The sequence below is a fragment of the Manis pentadactyla genome, chromosome 17 (genome assembly GCF_030020395.1).
Source record: "Manis pentadactyla isolate mManPen7 chromosome 17, mManPen7.hap1, whole genome shotgun sequence".
In the NCBI taxonomy this organism is placed as follows: domain Eukaryota; kingdom Metazoa; phylum Chordata; class Mammalia; order Pholidota; family Manidae; genus Manis; species Manis pentadactyla.
Window position 1 is genome coordinate 31404687 of NC_080035.1, and position 26213 is coordinate 31430899.

Below are 26213 nucleotides of genomic sequence, written 5' to 3' on the forward strand. Positions count from 1 at the left end.
ATAAATTTTGAAGAATTTGACTTATAATTCTAACCCTGATTCATCCTCAGAAGAGACATCAGCCATGGTTACAGCCAAGATAATTAACTAAGCTTGTGGCCTTGAGGGTGTGAAAGGAAACTTCACTGGCAGATGGTTCACTTTTCACCTGAGAAATCCTTTTAGTTTCTATAAAAAAAGTTTAAGGCTTCCAGGAGCTGAAAGTACCTTGTCTGCAGACTCACTGTTTATATCGTTCTGATATAAACAACCAGAATTTAACTGAACACATGAGCATCTTTCCTGATTCTAACGATTGTTAAAGAAGCAGATATTTTTACTTAGCTCTTCTACTGAGACCCTTTGGGAAAGTATGGTTCTCCCCTAAAATATCTATTAACAGCCCAGAAAGTAGATGTCTATTCTGGAAGACAAGATTTGTGTCTGAAAAACAAACTGAGTTTAGGCTGACATGAACGTTATTCATGGTTTTGAGTTGTTTCTATAGTTTGGTGCAAAGTGATGACCTTGAACTGGTAATCTCCGATGCTATACTTCAAGTTCAAAGAAAATGTACTGAAGTGGAACTGAAGTGACTGAATGGAGTTACTGAGGCAGACATCAAGCAGGGCAGTACTCAAAAGGGCAAAGATGAAAGAACAAGCTTTCTTTTATAGTATTGCTTTTTTTCAGGAAGAAGCTATACAGTATTTTAAAGTTATCTCCCCCACTTAATTGCAAATGATCAGGTTTCTCTGACACAGAATTCTAAGTGAATCATTTAAAGCCATCTGATGATTACTATTGACTTAAATGCTTTAAAAAGTATGCAGTTATAGAATTGCAGTATGAAAAGCTGTTCTTTAAAAGTTCTTGGTAGTGCAGTGTGTCCAGTTCAAGCTAAGGAAGTAAAAATCAGGTCAAGATTGTTAATTCCACCTATCAATTTCATTTTCCATTTTTGCCTTTCAATACTGATAATGATACAAAGAGTAATGAGACAAATTCAGGATAAAATGATCTGGTCAAGTCCTTTGAATAGAAAGAGCAGGATATCAGGAATATATCCCTAAGGTTAGATGATTTAAAAATTTTAAATATGTGAAAATCCTAGGCAATGTTATATATTAAAATGTAAAATATGCTCTGTAATAAAATGATTCAGTAAAAATCTAAAGGAAATCAAGTTTTTATTTCACAGTTTAGAATTAACACTTTTCTCTCCTTTATGTTTTTTTCATCAAAAATTTTATTATTAGCTATATTAAGAAAATTTGCTTTGAGTTTATATGAAAGTTGTAGGGCTGTCTGATCAGGCTCCTGGCTGTTAATGAAAATCAATAATTGACCTGCAGCTGCAAAGAAGCTGTTGCAACAAGGAGGCAATGAAAATATTTAGAATAAATGATGGTCTGTTCTCTAACCAGTCATCTAAGGGAAGAGTTACTATTACTGTGGTTTCAATATGCCATCAGCATACTTGGTGTAACTTTACCTAGGCACCATTTACTGTTCACAGTGATCAGGCATAAAATGATAAGCACACCAATTAATAATGTAATTTTTAAATGATTTTCTCTTACTTATATACAATAAGTGAAAAATGAGTGGAGTTCCATAAAACTTGATGGATATCAAAATATGAATTTCAAAAAAATACAAATATTCTCTAAGTGCATCATGAAATAGTATTCTTTATTTGATTTTTTTCAACCCTCTTAATATAAAAACCAAAGCCATATGCTGGATATGGTCTGTTGGCCATAGCTTGCCAACCCTTGCTATTAAAATATGAATAAATATAAATATCTTGAGAAAATAGCCCTTAACAAATGTTTACTGGTTATAACAAATCAAGGAAGTCTTCATTTTAAGAAGCAACTGATTAAATTTCCAGATGGCAATTTGTATATCAGACTTATTAATGTCTTCCCCAACCAACCTTCATGAAAGAGCAACACGGACCCTATCCTATACCCCCACCCCCTTTATATCTCCATGACTAGTCATCATATAAACTATTTCATACTAGTACATTTGTTTATAGTCTTCTGACATAACTTAAGCTACAACAGGCCAGAAATTTTTGCTGTTAGTTTACTAGCACTAAAAACAGTGACTAGAAGTTAGTAGATAATGTATTTTGTGGCAGAATTGGATAATCCAGTGTGAGCTGATCATCTGGGAGCCCAAGAAATGCTGAGGAACTGGCAGTAGGAGGGATACAATTACAATACAATTTCATAATTAATATTTTCCAGTTTGGCAGGCAGCATTGAAAAAACAACAAAATCTGTTTTTTCTAATTTGGGAGAAGAAGCAATATTAGCAGAATTATCAGGAAGTCACATTTTCTATTCAACATGTGGGCACCTAAGAAAATTATTTTAATTGAATAGAATTATAATTATTCAGAATGCCAAATATGTGAAATCCATTATTTATTCATGCTCATGCTTTAGAGGTAGGCACTGTCAATTGTCCCCCATGGAGATTCCTGTAAATAAGTCATTTAAAAGGAAATTGTAATTATGTAGAACAAAAATGACTGCAACTAGAACCTTATGTCAATAGACAAAGTAAAGCTTAAGAGCATGATAACATGTGAAAATAATTTATTTGTATAATTGCTATAAAATATATTTATTATTATAATAAAGAATAATCACTCCAACATTTTTATCTGATTAAATTGATATTTTCTAAAATTTTGATGCATAAAAAATTTAGAAAAAAATTGCTGATATAGAGGATTAAAAGCAAAAAGCATAACTGTATATTTTTATAAGTGAACTCATTATTCATAAACTTCCTTTCAAAAGAAACTTTGTCTGGAAGGCATATTACTAAGACCTTTCTCCTTAGTTGTTTTTTTCTGTGAACCATAAAAGCCTCAACCCCAATGACCAGAGGCTTGTGTGAACAAAAATTGCCAGCAATGAGTAATACATAACATTTCAAAATATTATTTCTGCCATCATTCACTGACTCAGTATTCAGTTAAGCTTTTTTTACTTGTACCCTTGTCTTGATATTTTTCACAGAGTCTCAGAGTTATGTAACATTATTATTCCCATGAGGAATGCCATCATTTGGAATACTTAATAATCTTGCTAAAGATTGCAACACTCACCTCTTTAATGACCAGTTAATAAATAAATGTCATACATCAAAAGGTATTTGGGATTGCTAGTAAAGAATTAGGTCTTAAAGTCTGTACTTTTAGGACCAGAAGTCCTAAAATAATTAAAATTATTTATAAAATCCTTACATTTCTACTAAATATACATCAATATGGAGTTAGATAAATATACACCTATATGTATAGCTGTATTTTCAAAAGGTTAAATCTAGTATGGAAACTACTTTTGGTTTGGCATTTTTTTATTGTTGGGTACAAAATAGAATACTTAACCTTCTTTTACATAATTTGCTTTCATATGAAGCAGAAAGTAATTAAGTATATAGCTATACTCCCCTCAAGACACAGATACTTTCTGTGGCATCAGCATTTTCACTTCTCCTATCTCTTGCTTACTCCAAAGAAACTGAGATTGGCCTCATCCTCATCACTGAAATTATTATTTCCCTCTCTCAGCAGTTAGGGTCAGATTCTCTTAATAGTATGCATAGTAAATATGACTCCAGTGTAATAGAGTAAATTAAATGTGCTTATCTCCGTTGGTATTTATTCATGAATTTTGCTCTCACTATTAAATTATCTCTCGGTAGGTATATCGTTATGTGTATAGATCATTATGTACAAGTGTACATTTGTATTTCTGAGGCATATTAGTGCTGCATGCTTTTAAAAGAATCCTTTAAAAGAAGACTCCCTGAGTGTGAAACAGAAGTAACATAAAATTCTTCAAAAGCTTTGACATTTAATAAAAATAATCCTATAATTCTGGTATGTCAAGAGTATTTCATATGCATAAAAAATGCCAAAAAGCCCAGTTGTCATGCAGTGTATGAAATGTTCTTAGTAGAACAAAAACTGTGAGAAAGCAAATAGGCTTAGTAATGATTAGCCACAGTGGAAACAGCACTTTTTTGTGATTTATTTAGTCACATACTTGTACAGTTTTCAAAAAGTAAGGACATATTTTCTGTAATATTTTCCATCCATGCTTTTTTGCAAGTCATGTGTCTTATAACATCAGCTTATATATCTCTTAAACACAAATGTGCAGTGGCTATAAAAAAATGCTTGTACTGCTCCTAGCAGTTTTATTTTTAATAGCTAACACTAGAGATATCACAGGTGTCCATCAACAGAAAATTGGATAAATAAATTATTATTAAACATTTAAAAGTCTGAACTATTGATATATACACACAGCATGGATAAATCACCAAAATATGCTGATTAACAGAAGCCTTAGGTAAAAGAGAATGACATGTGCGATTACATTCATATGAAGTTCAGGAATAAGCCAAATGAATTTAAGTTGAAAAAATTGAGAAGAGTAGTTGTCTTTGGAGATGTGGAAGCTAGGAACTAGGAAGAGATATGAGGGAAATTTCTAGGGTAATGGTAATATTCTCTATCTTGTTAGGTGTTTGAATTACAAAGTGTATGTGTTTGTCAAAACTCATTTAAAGGTACACTTAAGATTTGTGCATTTCACTGTATATTAATTTTGCCTAAAAACTCTAAAAATATACTGAAATGTAGTTAATAATAAGTGTTTAGGATGAAATGTATGCATGTCTACAATTAAAAGGACTAACAAAATTTCATGTACGAGTAGAGGAATGCTGGATAAATATCTGATAAAGCAAATGTAGCATAATATTAACTATAACATCTAGCTAAGTGAACAGATGTTTACCATATGATTCTTTTAAGTTTTTTATCTGTTCAAAAGTTTTATAATATTTTGGGAAAATAAAAATAATTAGAAACAGATATCTTCAGTATGACGATTGGTGTAACAATAGTGGTAAGCACAAAATGCTAAGCTATTGTAGGAGAGGGATGGGTGTGGCTAACAAGAAAGCAAGGGTGGAAGGTATTGAATTAGGGTCTGACAAGCAGAGAAAAGGTGATCAGATGAGAAAGAGACTGAAACATAAGACAATGCATGTGTATAGGCAGTACTGAAATTCTTGTGAAACTTCAGATCTGAGGAAGTGAGTGGTGAAATATTTTTGATGGAAAGTATATAGGAAAAACTTGGTTAAATTTGGAATGGTAGATGGTGAAGGATAGATGTTAAGCTGGTAAAGAATATTAGGCTCTACCTGGGTGACAGAAAACTAATGACGGTTTTTTATTTTATTGAATTTTATTATTTTAATTTTTGCATTTTCATAATCATACTGAAAGTTACGATAAATTGATTTGGCAGTAGTGAGATAGATGGTTAGAATGAAGAGAGACTGGAGGTATGGAAATCATTATCTAGCTTATTTATGTGTTGTAAGAAAAAATAAGCCCATCTGAGAAATACATACATTATTCCTGGCCTGCAGGGATAAGGTGATAGCTTCAGCTAAAGTATTGGAAATGCTGATGTAAATCAGACAGCCCCTGATAAGTCATTAGCTATGGAGAGCAGAGCAATTCTGAGGACAGAACTTTGAAGCCAAGTTAGATGGAAATAATGCTGATAGAATATGTTCTAGACAGGATATTAATGACTTTTTATAGGGGGAAATATAATGACCTTGTTGAGTTATAGAGCTTTTATTTAATCATTATACCATGTATATCACACTTTGTCACAGAAAAATAGAATTTTTACATTTCAGATCTACAAGTTGCTTTTTTCACATACATAATTTGTCTTTTGAGGAACAAAATTAAATAAAATAATGAATTTAAAGCTAAATAAAAGTTAAATAAAAATTGTAGAAAAAATATTTTGAATACTTTAAAAAGACATTTATTTTAAAAAGAATAAGCTGAATGCAGACTTTATAAATATGTGTTCATAAACGCAGATTTTTTGGAGATTAAGTACATACTTTTTAGTATTTAAAATACTAATTTAAGAGTATTCATACCTATATTTAGAATAAAAGTTTAAATATAGTCAATTTTAATGCAATGTCTATTATATTACATTTTAAGATATGTTATTAAAAGGCAAAACATATTACATTTTTAAGATATGTTATTAAAAAGTAAAACTCATGAGAAATTGATGAAATCGAATATTTTAAATTAGGAAAAAATGGTTAAATATTTATAATATTGTGTGCATAAAAATTAATTTATAAAACAGGAAAGAGAAATAAATATAAAAGAGCATATTTAATTTTTTTCAGATACCTACTTTCTTACATTCCTAATGTATCTCTAAAAACAGAAAATAAGGTTATTTACCTGGCCTGGGATTTTTTTATTCACTCCACTACATTAGAAAGTTTGTTCTAAACTTCAGTAAAAGAAAAACCACATATTAAGAATTAAAATTTTATCAGTCTTCTATATTGGTGTTTTAAAATAACTTTCAGCTCAGTTCATCTTTAATAGGTTAAATGTGGGCAAAAGGGTAGGAGAAATAACACAAATTTTGGAATCACATAGACCCCTAGTTTTAAACCCCACCTTAACTACTTAATAAATGGTAGACATTAAGAATGTTTCTTAACCTCTGTCAAAATCAAAATGATAAAGAACATATTATCAACATAAATTTGTTATACAAAGTAAAAAAAATTTTGTGTATGGTAGTGCTTAGATGTTGATATTTAAAATATATGTATTTGATAAATAATTTTATCATTCCTAAATGATCAGTTATTAAGGACAAATATAGATTCATAATCATTTTTTTCTGCTTAGAGTGTTCTATTAGGAAAATTATTTAGGTAACTGCAGTCTTCTATTTGCATTTTGCCTTTCAAATCTTCAAAACTTTATAAAGAAGAATTTTATATAAATACAAATTTTATATCAATAAATAGGATGCTATACTGTAAAGCTGATGCTTCATATTTATATAGATAGATGAGATTTGTTCATTTTGGACATCTACTAGGAACAGTTAAAAAGGTGTAATTTCAATATAGCAGATATTTACTGAGAGCCTATTAAAAGTAACTAATGTTTCTGAAAGTAGAAATATAAGGGTCCTGTCTCCAAATTGCTTATAAATTAGAAAAGGGAATTAATCTATTATATTAAAACAAACACTCATGAAATTATACTGTTGTTCTGAGTATTTGCTAATGAGCCTTCAGATGCAAGATGTACCATTTTCTATTTGTGCTTGGGCATGAGTTTGACTTACGTTTGCTATCAGAAGAATGTGTGGGATTTTATCTAATTGTTAGGGAGTTGTCATCTACCTGATAAACAGGGCGGTTCTAAATTACTACATGCTATAATTTAATTATTATAGAATTATTATATTGGTTTTAGAGATGTGGAAGTTGTACCTTAATATAGTATCAAAATTGCAAATACTCAAAAACTATTTAACCATGAAAATATCAGTGGTCCACATTAGAAATATGTAAAAAAGTGGGAGAAGGTTGCTAACAGTTTAATTCTAAACAAAATGTATAGGACATAAAACACATAAAATAATCTATAGAGAACTATTCTGAATGTAAAAGAAAAAGGAGGCTCCTGTTTGTTGGAGAAGAGAAGACAAGCTGAAGTGCCCTCCAACTGTAGCACTGTACACCTGGGCAGATGACAACAGCACTGTTGTTTGCATATGGTGGATTTATATGAAAGTGAGAAAAACTGCAAAGTCGCAACCAAATAGCTGAAAGAACTGTGAGGAAAAACCTGGGAGAGAGCCAACTTGAATACACAAGCCAGCATTTCCTTGGGGTGGATGTCTACACCTGTGACGGGATCTGGAGCCCGGGTCCTGGGCCTAACTTAAGGTGGGGGAATGAAGCTGACTTTGCATCGAGTCTGAAACACTGAAGAGGGCTGACAGGGCTGGGTGTGGGTGGTGCTGCTGTTCTTGGTTGAAGATGACTCAGCCTTGCAAGAGGAAAGTAACCCCAACTTAGGTCTCCAAAAGATCCACAGAGTAAATGAAATTAACTGTGACTTCAAAATAACATTACTCAACACACGAGGAGTAAACTAACGTGAATAATACTTGTGACAGAAACAACAAACAAGGGACTTTGGACAATCAAGCTTTTAGATATTGAAATTTTTAACTACATGATATAAAATAAATATGTTCCCTATTTAAAGAAATAGGTGAAATTTAAAAATGAGCAAGTAAGATGAGAACATGAATAATTATATGAATGTCAAAAAAAAAAACCCTTAAAAAGAGAAGTTTCAGAAATGGACAATGTTGAAATGGACAGATGCCTTCACTTTTAACTATGATGGATTAGCCTCTCACATAAACTATCACAAGAGTAACTATAAAGTAACAATTTAAAATAAAAAGAAATTATCTGTTTAAAGACATTAGAGTTTTAAAAGGGCAGCTAACACTTAAAAAGAGAAAGACCCATAGAAGGGATGTGAATTGAGATGAGCTAACAGTCCTTGTTATTGTGCCTCTAAGTAATGCTGATTCACAAGCAGCTCTAGGCTGAGAGCGGGCCATGTGAAGGACTCATTGGCTGAGGCTTCTTGGCAGTCTCAAGGTGCTGGGGAGACACTAAATGGAGTTTAGGGCAACCAAGCCAGTCAGGACTTCAGACTCAAAAAGAGAAGGCAGGGCATTGTTGCTTGTCTTCTCTGGGAATTTGCTGACATCTAAGACATATCCAATGAGAGGCAGAAATCCAGGCAGAAGATGGCAGCTAAAATGTTAATAATTAGGGAGAACTGATTCTTCTGAGGTGAAAATAAAATGGCATTCAGACTCCCCCAAGAGTGAATGGCCCTGTTATAAATATTGAAAACAAACCAGAAATAGGGCAGCCCTCACCAATACTACATCTTAGTCTCAAATCACCCAGTCCTGGTTTGGAAAAAGGGCTTTGCTCTTACTCAAGGTCTGCCAAAGGAAAGCAAATTCTCTCTGAAAGAACTTAATGTTATCCATAGTTTCTGTGTATTTCCATATACAGAATGCATCGCTCTTTCAGAGGCTACCAGGTAGGCATGCTACCTATTAGATATTTACAGCAAACTTGCGAAATATTAAAAGGAGAATTAGAGATCTCTGAGTGGTAACTGTTTATTGAGGCTTTAGAGATGCTAAGCAAAGTCCTGGGACAGGAAATTTCTGCTTCACCAGCATCAAGGCCAGGGAACAGAAACCACTCAGCTGCCAGACTCAAAAAGCAGGGCACATTGAGAAGCAGTCTCAAAGAAAGAAAGTTCTTTAAATTTACATTGGCCATAGATAAAGAAGGTGGGCCTTCTTTAAGAGGGGACGTCAGGGAAGAGGTGATCAACCCTATCACAGAAAAGGCTGTGGATTGATTCTTGATGGTCAGGTGCTGTTCATGCCCAAGAGGGATTCAGTTTGCCTGGCCACCTTCTAGATGATTGTTGAAATGACTTCATCCAAGAACGTGGAGCTTCTGGTCAGCTATAGCTCATGGTTTTGACTGATTACCTTCTCCCATCTCTCTACCCCATTCTCTGGTTCTTATGTCATTTAATTTCAGGTTACCTCAGAATTGTTCCTTATCATAAGGCACTGAAACTAGCACTAATGTAAACTTTCTAGAAACAATCACTTCATATGTCATAAAAATTTTACCTTCCCACCCAGTAATTTTTCATCTAGTAATCTGTAGAAAGAAACACTCAATGCATGCAGATGCTAAAGAATGGCATTATTTACAGATAAAAGATTTGGATCTCACCAAATGTTTAATAATAAGATTAAGCTCAAACTGTGGCATTTCCATGTGAATAAAAATAAAATACTTGGTGTATTTTAAAAATTTAATTAATTATAATTAAATTTACATGGAAACAATGAATAAAAGCAACAAAAATAATTTAAGTAGGTTAATTAACCTAAATATACCTATACTTTGATACTTATCTAATCACAGAGAGACAGACTAAGATAAAGGGAAATAACTTTCTATATTAATATTATTTTATTATGTCATATATACTGTTAATGTAGAGATATAGTTATGGTTATATTCACACAGACACATGCACATATACAAATACACAGAAATTTGGGAAACAAAATATACCATTCTGTTAACTATGGTAACAATGCTTACATTTAAATTATAGGCTCATAATTGGTTTTTCTTATCTATGCTATTGTATATTTACCTGGTTTTCAATACATGCTCATAATCAAAATGAAATGAAAATTATCTTTAACAATATTCTATCATTACAAAACCAAACTATTTCTATTCCAAAGAATTATCTAATAATCGGTCATCATCAGAATGATGTAAATATTCTCTATTAACTACTAGCACCAAATTTTATTTCATAGCTTCTATGAATCACACTTAAAAATAAGTGAATCTAGGCACTTAAGAGTAAGCAATTAGTGCTTCTCCTTCAAGACACCTTTCTAAAGAATTTATAATTATTCCAGTGTGTGATTTGTAATCAAATTCTTACCAAAATAACAGCAAATTTACTGCATTGATTTAAATCTGCATTTGATTTCAGTTGACACCATTAAAACAAAATTTTCTCATAAGAACAGTTTTATTATTTATTGCTTTTCAAAAACTATTTAATTTTCTATATCCCCTCATTTCTCATTCATAGTAGAACAAGTGTGAATAAATACATTAATACTTCAATTAGCCTTAAATTATGCTATACATTGCTTCATTCTTAAAGAGTTATTTTTCAGTACTTCCCTGTTATAGCAGTAAATTAAATCATGCTTTCTGAAACACACTGGAAATTGCATTTATAGCTTGATTATTTTTTCTCATTTGGCTCATCATTCTTGAATGTATTTTGTATTGGTATAAAAGGCATTTACCTTATATGTCATAGTATTCATATAAACACCATTAATGAATATCTTATCGTCTAATCTCCTCTCTGTATGATATCACTATTATTCAATAGAAACACAATAGTCTCATGTCTCCAAAGTGCCTAGACAGCTTGGCTTTATTCCGTAACATGATTAGGAAGATCAGCCCAGGTTACTAATGAATGCCCTGGTAGTCCTTTTGGTACCAAACATGTTGGAATGCCTTTTTGTACTTTAGGTTAGTCTCTTTAGCTAATACTCCATCTCATTTAATCACTATAATTTTTTTTAGAAATGGAATATAGTGCTAGAGATAGTAAAGTGGACTAGAGGTTTTAAGTAACACTCCTGGATCTGCATAGGCATCTCCCTAATTTCAAAGACTGCTCTTTCCATTAGGAACATCACCTGCCTTCCAAGATCTCTGGAGTTTCAAATCAGAATCAATCCTACTAAGTCTCTCACTGATGTCCACTGTGTCTTTCTTCCACTGTCACACTTTCATTTCTCCACTGGCAGTATTCCAGTCATAAGGGATTTCTGTCCATTTTTGAAGATGTCACATTCCTTCAAATGTAAAATAAACGTCCATCTTTGATATACCTGCAGTCTGGACTTACCACTACTTTCCCACTCAATAATGTGCTAAACTAATACCTAATAATTCTTTAGATTTCATCTGGGTGGAAAAAGGACAGCAAACATTTTCTCTGCACTTCTGTACTTTTGCAGACTAGACTAGGTTTGCTTCCCAGACATTATACACATTTTATTTGCAATTCCCTTCTTGTAACATTAATTGGTTGTAAACATTTTGTTTACTATTTTCCCGGATTAACTTGGTAGTTCTGTGAGGGAGGGGTTATATTCATAATGTTCACCATGGCACACAAGTTTTTAACATGGAGGTTGGCATGAAGTAGATGTGCAGAAGAGCAGCATTATTTTTTAATGCGTGATTAAGTGAATGTAAGTGACAAGAAAAGGCAAGAAGACATTGCTCTGATTTTTCATATTTGCTACAGAAAATCTGCAAGTGTTCTCTCTTTAGTTTATCAACCACATATATCATCTGAATGCCAGTCATTATGGAGCTGAAGATGAATCAATGAAATATTTACACAGACCTTTCATAAGGTACAATATAAATATGCAAATAATTTTTAAAATGCACTGAATATTGCCGTATTTTTTCTTGCATTTTTTCTTTTTTATTCTGTTTTCCTCATTACGTTTCAAGAAAAGAAAACAATTTTAAGATAAAATCTTAATGCCTGTTTAGAGATAACACAAGTTAATAAAGTGTAGAAAACACTCCTTAAGTAGTAGAAGCACAATGCAAAATGAGGGATTACATTGAAAATGTCCTAATTGCTATTTAAATCCCTCAAAACATTGGGCTTCTATACTTTTCTATTTTGCCAGGAAAAATAGGTTTTCGAAGTTTGGTACTGTGCTAGATTTCTATCTAAGTGTATGGGATGTATTGAATGACCGGATCCTGTAGGGTTCAGAGTGTGGTACAAATTCCTACAGGTTCCTTCAAATTATTATTTTTTTCTGTTTTGTTGCTGACTTAATCAGTAATATTTTTTAAACCCTCAGTATTATCACATTCTTTTAAGCCTCTACCTTATGGATAAATATAACAATATCTAAATTGTTGGTATTTATTTGATTCTAAAATGAAGGAAATTCAGAATCCCTAAGAGAATTCAATTTTTAAAGAATTTTTCAGTCTCAAAAGACTGCTGTGGAAGATTAGAGAAATTCAATGTTGACACAGTTTCACTCACTAGACTCCATATTTTATATTCTTTTATGTTTTAGCAAATTAAAGTCACCATATTAAAAATTCAAATTATTCATATTCTTTGGTTCCTTAATAGTGTAGTGACTTTTGTACTAATAATTATTTATTGTTCATTCCCAGTCAGAGGCTGACTGGATTCAACTAAGTGTTCTTCCTCTTCCTCTTCTCCTTTTATTTTTTTTTCCCCACAAAAAAATGTTATCATGTGCATATTTTTGAATAGAATGGATCTTGTATGGGCATTCTTTCTGTAGAATACAGTGTTCCTTAGAAACAAATGCCACACAATTGACTTTAAAATTTGAGAAACATAAATAGTGCTGCAATAAACATAGGGGTGCATATGTCCTTCTGTATTTGAGAACTTTTTTTCTCTGGGTAAATTCCTAGGAGTGAAAGTCCCAGGTCAAATAGTATTTCTATTTTTAGTTTTTTGAGGAACCTCCAAGATATGGAAGAAACCTAAGTGTCCATCAGTAGATGAATGGATAAAGAAGATGTGGTACATATACACAATGGAATATTATTCAGCCATAAGAAAGAAACAAATCCTACCATTTGCAACAACATGGATGGAGCTAGAAGGTATTATGCTCAGTGAAATAAGTCAGGCAGAGAAAGACAAATACCAAAAGATTTCCCTCATTTGTGGACTATAACAATGAAGCAAAACTGAAGGAAGAAAAGAGCAGAAGACTCAGAGACTCCAAGAAGGGACTAGTGGTTACCAAAGGGGAGGGATAGGGGAGAGTGGGTGGGGAGGGAGGGAGAAGGAATTGAGGGGTATCATGATTAGTAGGCATTTTGTGTGGGCGGTTGCAGGGAGGACAGTGTGGCACAGAGAGGACAAGTAGGGACTCTGTGGCCTCTTACTACACTGATGGATGGTGACTGAAATGGGATATGGGAGGGACTCAATAATGAGGATGAGTGTTGTAACCACATTGTTTTTCCTGTGAAATCTTCATAAGGTTGTACATCAATGATACTTTAATAAAAAAAATTTGACAATCTTAAAAATCACTACCCACTTACAAAATCTGAAACTTGGATGACTATTGAAAGTCACTGGAAATGAGGTTATTTATTTTTACAGGTAAAACGAACATTATACAATGTTGCAATAAAGTTTACATGTTTCTGTTATAAGAGATGACTACTATGTCAAGAGGTACATATTATTTGGTATTTATTATTCTTATCGGGACAACATGGACACAGGTTCACAGATTTGTTTTTTTAGCTTAAAAATATTTCTTGGGCATTTTAGTATAAATTCTGACTATTTCTTATTAGGTTTTTATCTAAGACTTTTCTGTTTTAACCCTTTAAAAGAGAGAGTTTTAAATCACTATCTCTTCTCTTGAAAACTTCTGACATGTTCTCTTATGTAATAACATATTTAAAGAAGAAGCCAGGAGTGGAGGGAGATGAAGATTAATGCCATTTCCCTAGTTCTTAAAACAATGTTATTTACCCTTTTTAACTGAAAGTTATGCTTTTTAATATGTTAATACTCTAGTGCTTATTTAATATGATAATTACTAGAAATCAACATCCCAGTAAAATAGGAGTTAAACTTTTTAAACAATTAGTGAAAGCTAATGAAAACATCTAACAACCACAAGATATCTCTTGACAAAAAAATGCGAATATGCTTCATTCCCCTTTGATTTCCCTTTAGCTGCATTTTGGGGTCTCACGCCACATGGTTGAAGAAAGTGTCGCTGCTTCCTCGTAATTCTCTAATAGTGAAGTCCCTTTAGGGCGTGGATCATTCTCTGCTGTTGTCAGTCATATTTTTTACATGCACATTAAATATGTTATGGAAAATTATATCACTTATTAGGCACAGCCATATGACAATTACATTATTTGTTTTGTGTACTTTCTCAAGAAAGTTAGGACCCACATAAGAAAGGCTGAAGAGGACAGATATTAATGGAGATTTTTCTACTAACTGTAGAAAAGCAAGAACAAAACCTTCAAATGTGTGTGTTCAATATTTAAATGAGCCATTTCCTTCCTTTGAAGGTGAAAACTGATCAATGCAATTCAATTTGTAAATTATTACTGTCATAGTTACTACATTCGTTTATAATTTTCTATTTATTTGTTTGAGCTTCTGTATGAGATTCTAAACTTTCCAAAAGCAGAAACTCTTTTCTTCATAATATTACTCTCAGCGAGCATGTGCCTGTCACATTACAATTCCTTTGCTTAGAATTGAAATACAATTCTCAATATATCCAAAAAATTATTTGGCTTGTGTTTTCTAAGTAAGTGCTTTAAATTCCCTTTTCATTTCATATGACGTCTGGTACCTAACGTACAAGAGGTAAAGAATTTAAAGACGAATAGTAAGCAGAAGCAGCAACTACAGACTGAAAATAAGAGGTATTCTTTAAATTTTTCATCAACATTAAATTGTAATGGATAAAGTCAAGTCTATGTGAGGTTTCATGGTATTATACATATTACAATATTAAAAGTGTGTCCTGGTGTGATACAGGGTGTGTGTTATATATAGATCTAGAATTGCATACCTTTGTTGTTATCCATTCCTCCTACAGCATACAGAGTTCCAACTGTAGATTTTCTAGGTTTAGTTCGTGGACTTTGCATTAAAGTTCTTCTTTCTGGCAATAGATGATATTTCATTGCTTCCAGAATCAGCTTCTGACATTCCAGATCATCCTTAAATAATGCATGGTTTTCTAGGTCAGCCAAGATCTGTGAATAGCACACATCACTATTAATTATGCTTTTTATAGGAATGAATATGTGACATCAGTAAAGTTCAAAGTTTAATGCCTATGATATTACCCCTGTATTGAGAGGGATGCAAATCTAATAATTATATTAACAAATAAATATGAGTAAAATGAAAGGATTCCAAAAGAAACAGAATGGATATTATTTACAATTCCATTTATTTATTATTATTTTGTTCCACCGATTATAAAGGAACTTATAAATATCACTTCCTCCTCTTAAGAAAGCTGTTTACAAATCAAATATAGCTCGTATATTGGTCATAAACATGTCTGGAGAAAGAAATTTAAAAATTACCTTCAACAAATTCAGTCATAACAAGCTTATCATAAGCATTTATATATTTACTTTGAAATGCTCTAGGTATAGTTTAAAACCCTTTCAAATTAAGAGAAATAATAAAAGTGAAAACAATTATCCTCATAACATCTCTTTAAGTATGCCATAGTTGAAAAGTTGCCTGTTATGCAAAGTGATAGTTTCCAATACTGAAACTAAGAAATTTTATACCAAAAATCCAGTATCTGAAGGAAAAATAGAGTAAGACCAGCAGTTTTAAGCTATATCATGTCTCTCTTTTGCTACACAAGGTTTTCATCCTAACAAATTCTTCTGCGTGTATTTCTTTTAATGCATCCAAAGTATCTTTTATTTTCCTCTTCCTCTGTTGCTCTTTTCTCTTGCTTTTTCAGTAACACTTTCTCTTTCGTAATTAATGTTTTATTTTGAATGACAGTTAAATCTGTCACATAGATTTAGAAAATTAATAAGTAGAAAATTTCATATTGATTCATTGACCTTTTCTTCTACATTGATAAGAAACTGTACCACATCTGTACACAAAAATTTGAGTGAATAAATTAATATATGATGGCAGTATATGATTAAATAATTAATTTTAGTGATACAATTTTAACCTTAAGTAAATTTATTTAGCCATTGTAATATATAAATTGCTATTGGCGGTAAGAAGAAAAATATAAAAACAAAGAAGATACACATATAAGATGTGGAAAAGACAATAGAATAGCTCTAAGACTGAATAAGGAATGTGATGTGTTAGTTACCAGATGCTTTGGAATATAGAAGGGAAGACATTTAATTAAGTGCTGGGCTATGAGTCCGTTCTTATACATGAAAACCTTAATTGCCTTCCTATTCACTTTTACTAGAAAGAAAGGAAGAAAGGACAGAGGGATGGAGGGAAGGAGGAATGGCATAGAATAGGATAGTAGATCTCTAATAGAATATTTTTAAAGAACCTCTATTTTACCCTTTCAGCAATTTTTTTTTATTTGAAACTATCAAGAGAATGTCTATTTCTAACAAGATCCCAGTGGTCATTATAAACTTAAAAAAATAAAAAAGAAGGGAGGAGAGAGATATTAATGTAATATTGGTCATCTGTGACTCAGAATATGGTGTTCCTTACATCTAAGACTTTTCCTTTCTTTAGGAGGAAAAACAATTAGCCTTTAGAATGATAAATTTACATATACCTGAAGTTGGTTCCCATCAATTATTTTTTCTTCTTTCCCTTCTTTTCATCTTTTTGAGGAAACTTTGGGATTAGTTGATCATAAGAAACTGTTCTTTTATTAGGAGCATGTTCTAAGAATATTTTATGCAGATAAACAGTTAACAAATTCCAAATAATAGAGAAAAAAATTTAAAAGATTTGCTTTTTTCCTATGTTTTTGCATTGAAACTATAACTCATAATCAGAAGGGGATTAAGTGCTCAACCTTAAATAAATAAGTCATGGTGATAAAAAGTACAATATAAGGAATAGAGTCAATAATATTGTAATAACTTTGTATAGTGACAGATGGTAACTGCATTTAACATGGTGAGCATCTTGTAATGTAATTATCAAATTACTATGTTGCACACCTGAAACTAGTTTTGTATGTCAAGTGTATTTCAATTAGAAAAAAAGTTTAACTGAGAGTTTGTGCAATGGCTTAGGTTTAGGCAAGTAGATTCATGACAGATGTAAATATCTTTAAATTTTGACATATGAGCACAGAGTGGTCAGTTACCTCAAGAAGAGTTCATATGCTATTCCTGATATTTAGATGACTCTTTTAACTAGACTGGATATTTTTTCAGCTTAAAAATAACTTCCTTCCTCTATTAAAAATCTCTATTTTATCACCATGTAAAAATACAGTTAGAACAATGTATTATTAAATACAAGATTTGGGCTTAATTTCTCATATTTAAAAATGTTAAGAATATATATATTAGTTGTATGTCTCCAGTGAATTATAATTAATGCATAGCTTAGGACTGCCAAAATACAGAATTGTTTAAATGAAATTTCAGTAAGTTTTATCTTCTATAAAGGTTTAATTTTGTAAATTCTTGTAGTCCTACATATCAAAAAAGACTTATGGTGTTGGCTTACATTGTTATTTTTTATTTCTTTGGACAACCAATGTTAAATTGATTAATTGGTAATCATTTGTGGATAACTTATTTGATTTCTAAGTAAGAAAAGTTGCAAACATTGGTTACTGAAATATTTCTAAATTTTCCTAATTCTTTAGTTTATATATATAAATTGAGCATAAATGAACAGAATGCACATGTTTTAAATGTTAGTTTATATGATAAAATTTGAAGTAAAATGTGTGTTCATGGAAAAAAAATGAGTTAGGTCTTGTTTTCCTCACTTTCTTATGACCGAAAAATAAAATTTGGTTATTCAGGTGTAAGTTATATAATACAAAAGCTACAAATGGGAATATGCATGTAAGGCAAAATACTGTTCATTTGTTTCTTAAGGGAAATTCTATAGTTTTGAAATTTAATAACACATACATTGATGTGTTTCTCTTTTATTTGGAAATTGTTAACTGTTTATCTAGATAAAATATTCTTAGAATGTGCTCCTAATAAAAGAACAGTTTCTTATGAATGATGCTAAAGAGATTAATTTTATTATCTATGTGAACAGCTAAATATTTATATATTTCTAAACATACATGCAAAGATATATAAGAATTATTTCAAAATTTTGTAATAGATAATTATAAAAGAAAATTGAAGGAATTCCATAAAAATACAGTATCAGAGAACAATTGAAGTGCCCATGTTTAAAGAGAAATGAATTGTTCAATGTCCCATAGATGTATGCATAGTGAAAGATATAATAAATTATGTATTTCAAAGTAAGACTGGAAGATAATGCAAAATAAAAATTTGCATTTAATTTCTATAAGATGACCAAAGTATTCTGTACTTAAATAACAATTTTCATTTTATTAATTAAATATTGTATGAATTTTTTCAACTTTGACATACCCTTTAATCATTTGACAAAGTTTATTTTATTTTGAAAGAAATTAAGTTCTTTATGATTTGTGTTACATATTATTGTGTTTTCAAATTATTACTTGTAACTGCTCCTTGTTTATGGACACTGTGAGTTGTGTCTGTATTTTATCTCCTCTGACAACACTTTTTGGGATTATTATTCCAACCCAAATTCAGGCACAAATTCAGAATAATGAAGTGGTTAAACTGTCTTTTAAATTGGAACTGTATTTAGATTTCCTGCGGTGATCCATGGATTAACACAGTAATGTGAGGATTAACACAACTATTGCTCCTCTTTATAAAATGAAAATAGTGTTTTTTAACATTCTTCAGTTTTTAATGAAATCTAAACTATTGTGACAAATCTTATGCTTGCCAAATTTAGAAAAAAATCAATGCGTTTCAATACTTGTATACTACTTAGAAATATATATTTATGTACAAGAGGCTGTATAATAATATTTTACAAATTAGATTTGTTCTTAGGATACTACATACTGATAGCCTTTCCAATCAGGGATAATAGTACAATTTATTTTATCCAAAAAAAAAGCCCTTGGAAGTTTCACAAATCTGCACTGTTAGCATGTTCTTACACTGAGAATAATCACCGACAACATCATTATAAATTAATCGTGTATTATACCTCAAAAAAAGGACCCCACTATCTACAAACTAATAATGTTTCAGGATATTTTGTCTTCTAGAAGATATATCAGAAATAAAAATATCCTGAGACTCAGTAAGGACAGCAGAGAATATTAATAATTAACATTATACAAAATTATAATGAGTTGATCCTTGGATCCATATCAGCTAGACAGCCCACATTGCAAATATGACCTATCTCCCTATAATCTTGGGAGGTTTTCTTTGTGACTAAATAATGACAGTGAGTTATAGGGTTAACCTGTAGCTTCAGAACAGAACACAGTAAAGCAACATACATGAGAACAATTCTGTATGATATTCAGAATTGACTAATTTGAAAAATCAGAATAATTTTGCCCATTAATAGTTAAAACTCTTGACATCAAATTTGTTGGAGAATTCCAGTTTCCAGAGATACCATGAACTTTGATTGAAATAAATATGTTCTTTGCAATTGTATTAAAATATTATTATTTTCTTTTCACATACTCTTAAAGTTCCACTTAAGAAGTGGCTTTATTACAACTTCATTTTGTTTAAGAAAATAAGTGCAATTATTAGGGAAATATTTCTTAAAATGATCATTACGTTTGTTTTATAATGCAAATAATTTGATTATTCATGGTTTGAGAAACCAAACCACATGTTGAAAACAGCCACAGGCTTAGCAACATGAAAATACTGATGAGTGCATTAATCCTGGGTGTTTACACATAGACACTTTTCAAACTGCAGTTGTTAAAGAATATTTATAAGAACTTAGTTCAGATGCTTGCAATAAATTTGAAATTACAATTCTGGAAGTATTGCTTTATAAAAGTGAAATGCATTATTTAAGTATAGATTATGCATTGTTTTTCCAAACTTCAAATAAGGAAATAGAACGCATTTTTCATATCATTCAAAAAACTTGTCTCCTTTCAGTATATTTTACCTTAATGTGTCAAGGAAAATACTTCCTGGCTAAAATCTTTGTCATAATTCTCTGCACTAACTTGCATGTATAGATACTCCCTTAACATTGTAAATAACTCTTTCTCTTACCATAAGCAAGCAAAATCAAATGCATGGATTTATTTATGCTGCATAACCTACTAATATTGCATAAAGTGTATACAACTCTAATTTTATAGTAAAAGTCATAAAATATTTACATTACATTGTTTGCATTATATATAGCCTCTTAAAATGTCATAAAATATATTATTAAGGAAATATAAATTCTGTACTTAAATAAGATTTTTCATGGCTGAAAAGAAGAAAAATATACACATTGTAAAGTATTTCTTAAGTAAATATAATACTGCATGAATAAAAACATTTTGAAAGGCAAGGTAACAGAATCTGTACAAAGCATAGCAAACACAACTATACTTTGCATCTGGTCAAGGACTCCATTGGAAAGTGGAATGCAATATTGAATAAACACTTAAGAAAGATAAGTTTAAACTTACTGTGGACCAGAGACAGTATTAATTCTATTAACACTACTAACTTGGGCTATGAAGGTTGTGAAAACATTCTGACACTCATAACAGTGTAACAAAATTTCATATACTTCACATTATTTCTTAGTATTTCAAACTTTTGTTTTGCTACTGGTGTTGTGCTAAAAATAATCAACTCACAGAATTTGAATTTATAAAATAAAATTGATTCCTATTAGAAGTGACAGTCCTAAGAGAACAAGTGACAGTTTCATAAATAATCTTTCAAGTTTTCTACTTGACAAAATGAATAAGATGAATCATAAAATATTATTTTATACCGTAAGCTGCAAGAAAAAATATTTTCGACTTCAATGTCTTATAAATAGGTCGGATATAAATAAAATACTTTCAGATATTTTTATTAAGCACTTTCTAAAACATTCCGCAGGGAAATCATAATTTATTTACTTGTTATACTCAGTAATAAATAAACCCTGAGCTTATTTAATAGTCAGTATAAAGTGTCAGTGAAAGGATAAAGTTCAATTACCAGAGGACTTTGTAGCAATACATATGGTAAGCTCATATAGGGTTGTTCCACTTTGCTAGAGAAAATACAAAGTGCTGCATGCCTAGGGAGGTCTTCTGTATATTTCCACCCTTGCACATAGATTTTCAAAGCATAAATAGAGGAAAATGGACAGTAACACTGAAAATCTGACAATATAGGTTAATTGGTTCACTGATGCTCCCAGCATTTGATCAGTTATTATTTGAGTATCTGCTGTGACTGGAACAGCCTAAGCTTACACAAGAGGAACCAGCTCAACCATAGCCAAAATATTCATCTGCAGCCTGAAAGAAACTCACTGATATGGTAGACAGATCTTCATATTACACTTAAAATCCCATTAGCATCAGTTGAAAAGAATCGTGGCAGAGGATAAAATCATGAAGTTTTAAGAGACTGAAATATCTTCTCAGCCTTTCTTTAGGTAAAATCACTGTTCCAGCTAACTACTTGAGGATATGATTCATATTTTTTTAAATAAATGAGAAAAGTAAAGTAGAGCTTTCCCTGTTCCCTTCCTGTGCTCATTTCAAAAGGAAAATACAAATTACTGACATTCTAAAGCTTCCATCAGATACATCTGAATTATTCCTGCTCAAGTATTTGAGAAAACAAGAAACCATCTACAAAGTAAGGAGCATGTTCATTAATTTTATTCTGAATACAGGATATTCCGATTCTAAATATTTCATTGCATTAAGATGAAAAATAATTGGCTGAGCTGACAGTACAAATAGAGATGAATAATCACATAATCAAAATGAGTGGAGCTCACAACATTAACTCAAATTATAGTTCTTAGCAACAAGTGATATGAGATTTTTGCTGCTATGATTTAAGATTATTTATTTACCATGGTTTGCTGCTCCATAGGTAGTTTGAAAGCTCAAAATTTCTAAAACTGAAATAAACACTTCAGTGCCTTCCATGAACTCCATTCTGAAATATTCCACTACACCCTAAAAAGGCTCTGAATCTTGCATTCATTCATTCAGCAAATATTTAGTCAGCAGCTATTTTGTGCCTTGTGCTAAATACCTAGATACCTGCCATCTCACCACTAATTTATTCTACTCAAGCACACATTCCTCCTGCCCCTTAGAACACCTTCATTAATTTACTCATGTCTAGTTATATTCAGAAGCAGGCATTAGTTTCTTATTGTTTCCAAGACATTACTCAACATCCTCAGACTACTTTGCCAAAAGTTCTATAATACAGCTCTGTTGTAGCTCTTCAGTCGCTTTCCATAATATCCTATATTTTTTTCTGTATTTCATATTTTAGATCCTCAGATATCTTTCCTCTAATCTGAATAAATCATGATTTTTAAAAAGTGACATTGGTGATGCTTTTTCCCCTCTGAGGCTGCTCTTAAAATATGACCCAATCTTGAGAGTACAGTTTAAGTTCTGTTACTTCCATGAGGATTTACCTAATTGTTCAGGCCACTGATATAATTTGTTTTTATTGGTCATATCAGACTTTAATCAGTTGCCATCTGTGTAATCACTTGAGAGCTTCATATTCATACTAAGTCATAAACTGGCAGGAAACAAAAAAATTTGGGGTACCACTAATAGGGCTATAGGCTCCTAGGAATTGCTCAGTAACTACTTAAGTGGTTGACTATTTACTATAATTAGAGTACCTACTAATTTATTTTAAATAATGTATTCAGTATTGAAGTTTGATACTTTACAATGTATAGGCAAAGATATATTCAATCACATCAAATTACATAATAAATTAATAATTATAAATATTTGTGGTCTTTCAGAAACATCTTTGTTTAACAACCAATCAAATAGCTGTATGTCTAAACAATTTATCCCAGACTCATGATGGCATGGTTATTTCTAGTCATGGTCAATAATAAAATTCTATTACATAAATAAGTTGGGCACTTGGATATTACTCTGAAGTGATTTGACTCTTAACTAAGAAGCACTAAGCTTGGATGTTCCATTGACAATTCAAACTCCCACATTTAAATCTGAACTTATCTTCCCCATTACCATTTTCACTCCTATATTGACTTATGCTTTCTATGTTTTTATTGATAGTTTTGGGTATTCTTTACCTGTACTTCTATTTTAAGCTGATTCAGACTATTTTGGAAAATGTGACATGTGAATAAATATTTGCAAAATGTGTCTTCCTTCCTGATTCTCTTGATAATTCAATCAGTCCTTAATCCACTGATACTTCTATTTAGCAAAGTTTCTTATCTTAGTCAAGCCCTCTTCAGAGTCATCAGATATTTTTGACTGTTGTAATACTGGCTAAGATCCTTTCCTTTCACTATTCCCTTTCTCTCTAAAAGCTACTTCATTGACTGATATTCTTATTAACTGTTGTGAATTCTTGAGACAGGTCAATAATTTGAATTCTTATATGTGGCACAAGCAATTGTAATCAAAATTCAAACTACTTCTACACAGTGTCTTAAAACATATATATTCATCATTTACTGTATTGCTGTCTTCATTTAACTGCCTGTGTTACAATTGAGAATACGTATTGAAAATATGTCCTAATGTAATTTAAAACACCTAGTTCTCATTCATAACTCATGGTACCTTCACAACAACCTTCTATTTTAACAAGCTTTTCTATTTACTCTTACTCACATGAACAATGTCTTTATTGCAACTTTAATGTGATATTTTTTCATCTTTCAACTATCTGAATCTTAAGTGGAGTGTACTTTTGTTACCATGTGTTTTCAATGAACTTCTAAATGTTTATCTGTCTTTTCATGTGATACATATATATACAATGGAATATTATTCAACTTAAAAAAAAAACCCTGCCATTTGTGCCAACATAGATTGACTTAGAGGATATTATGTTAAGTGAAATAAGCCAAACAGAGAAAGACAAATACCATTATGATTTTACTTATATGTGGAATTTAAAAACAAAACAAAACAAAATGAATAAAGCAGCAATAGACTCATGAACACTGAGAAGTGACTGGTGGTCACCATGGGGTAGGGATTGGGATGGGTGGGTGAAATAGATGAAGGGGATAAAGAGGCACAAAATCTCAATCATAATATAAGTTACTCACAGGGATGAAAGTACAGCATAGAGAATATAATCACTAGTTTTGTAACATCTTTCTGTGTTGACAGATACTAACTACACTAGATGGGGTAAGAATTTAATAATGTATATAACTGTCTAATCACTACGTTGTTTACTTGAAACCAATATAATATTGTATATCAACTATACTTCAATATAATATTGTCTATCAATTGTAGTATCAACTATACTTTTTTTTTCTGAAACAGTATTTTATTAAACAGTGAAGCAAAAGTGCAATACAATCTTAAATGTTTGTGAATTAGGTCACAAAAGGGACACAAAATGTTTGCAGTATTATTATTATATATTCATACAGCTGAAGTCATTCATGGAATCTTACACCAATACAAACATGATTATTCCATGATTAAAAGTAGCCCAAATCTACATTAGCAGATCTTTTTAGCATTACTTCTGATATTGTTTCTTACCAAATGGAACCTACAAACTAAAATGTTTTAAATTGTTAAAGAATGATTAAAACTCTGCAAAGTAGTTGGATTTACAGAAAATTCTGGGAGAAGTAGCAAGATAAAATACTGAGGAATTTCAAAATTTCAAAAATAAAAATTTGTGTCTTTTCATATACAAGTGAATCTCCTTAGGACTTTAGACTTGATCTGTAATTTCCTTAATTCATGATTTGGTGCTCTTGCTTACACTTAGTAGTCACCAGAAGAAAAATATATGATTTTTATGTTGCTTTAATTGTGCTATGTGTAGCTGTCTTATTCTTAAATAATTCTCAAATTAACTGTATTTATTTGAATTTTAAAGATGAAATCTGGAGAAGCATATCTTTCTAAAATTCTGTTATCTGTAATCTTACTTTGCAACAGGATACCTGGAAAAGAACATGTTCAAATGTGTGCAGATTCATCACAAGAAGCCATTATTTGTGTTTATGCTTAACTCTTTCATAAAAATATTTCTGATTGGGAAACACAGACCACAGCAATTTTAAGGCATCTTTGCCATCTCAGTGAGGAATCAGACACAGACTCAAATTGAGGATGTAAATTGTACCTTAGTACTTCTTGAGGACACCATGAAACTTATTAAAGAGACATTTGCTGAATCTATAGCACTGAATTAAATGACAGCATTCTGAATGTGCAGTAATAACTTTCCACATGTTAAATATGTATTGAACTACATCTGTGTTATAGCCTACAAGACAGAGAAATGCATTTACCTTCACAGTATTTATCGTCAGAGATGTAATACCTAAGGACATTACCATAGTATTTAATAAGTATTTTTGATACATAGATAAAAGTATTTTAGAATAAAATTATTAATAGATATTTGTATTTGACTTGACATTTCCTTTTTCTAACCTCCCCTTTCCTTTTTAAAAATACCTAGCATGCTCCAGTGTGCCTAATCTCTATTATAAACCTTTCCTGGCCTGAACAATCTTTCAAGTTTTAATTTACTCTAACTTTTAACTGGATCACTTTTTCTTGCAGAACTCATGTAACTAACTACTAGTTACCAAGACTAAAAAGATAAATCTCTTAAAGAAAAAAAAATCTTAAAAACATTTAATTATTACTAGTTGGATATTTTTATTAATATCTTGTAAGAATAATTGTGTTTCAACAGCAGCTTTTAGTGCCTAAAATAGATGAACTATAGTATAGCCAAGTGGTGTACTCAAATCATAACCCAAATTCAAACCATCTTGTGATAAGTACTATGCT

At 31.2% G+C, this 26213-nt stretch overlaps 1 protein-coding gene across 1 annotated transcript in view; it reads right to left on the minus strand.

Moving 5' to 3' along the window:
• KLHL1 (kelch like family member 1) overlaps positions 1–26213 on the minus strand; it is a 361767-nt gene that overhangs the window by 77324 nt on the left and 258230 nt on the right. Inside the window, exon 6 of the mRNA XM_036893901.2 lies at positions 15207–15393. Within this exon, the coding sequence (XP_036749796.2) occupies positions 15207–15393 (187 nt within the window). The remainder of the gene's footprint in view (positions 1–15206; positions 15394–26213) is intronic.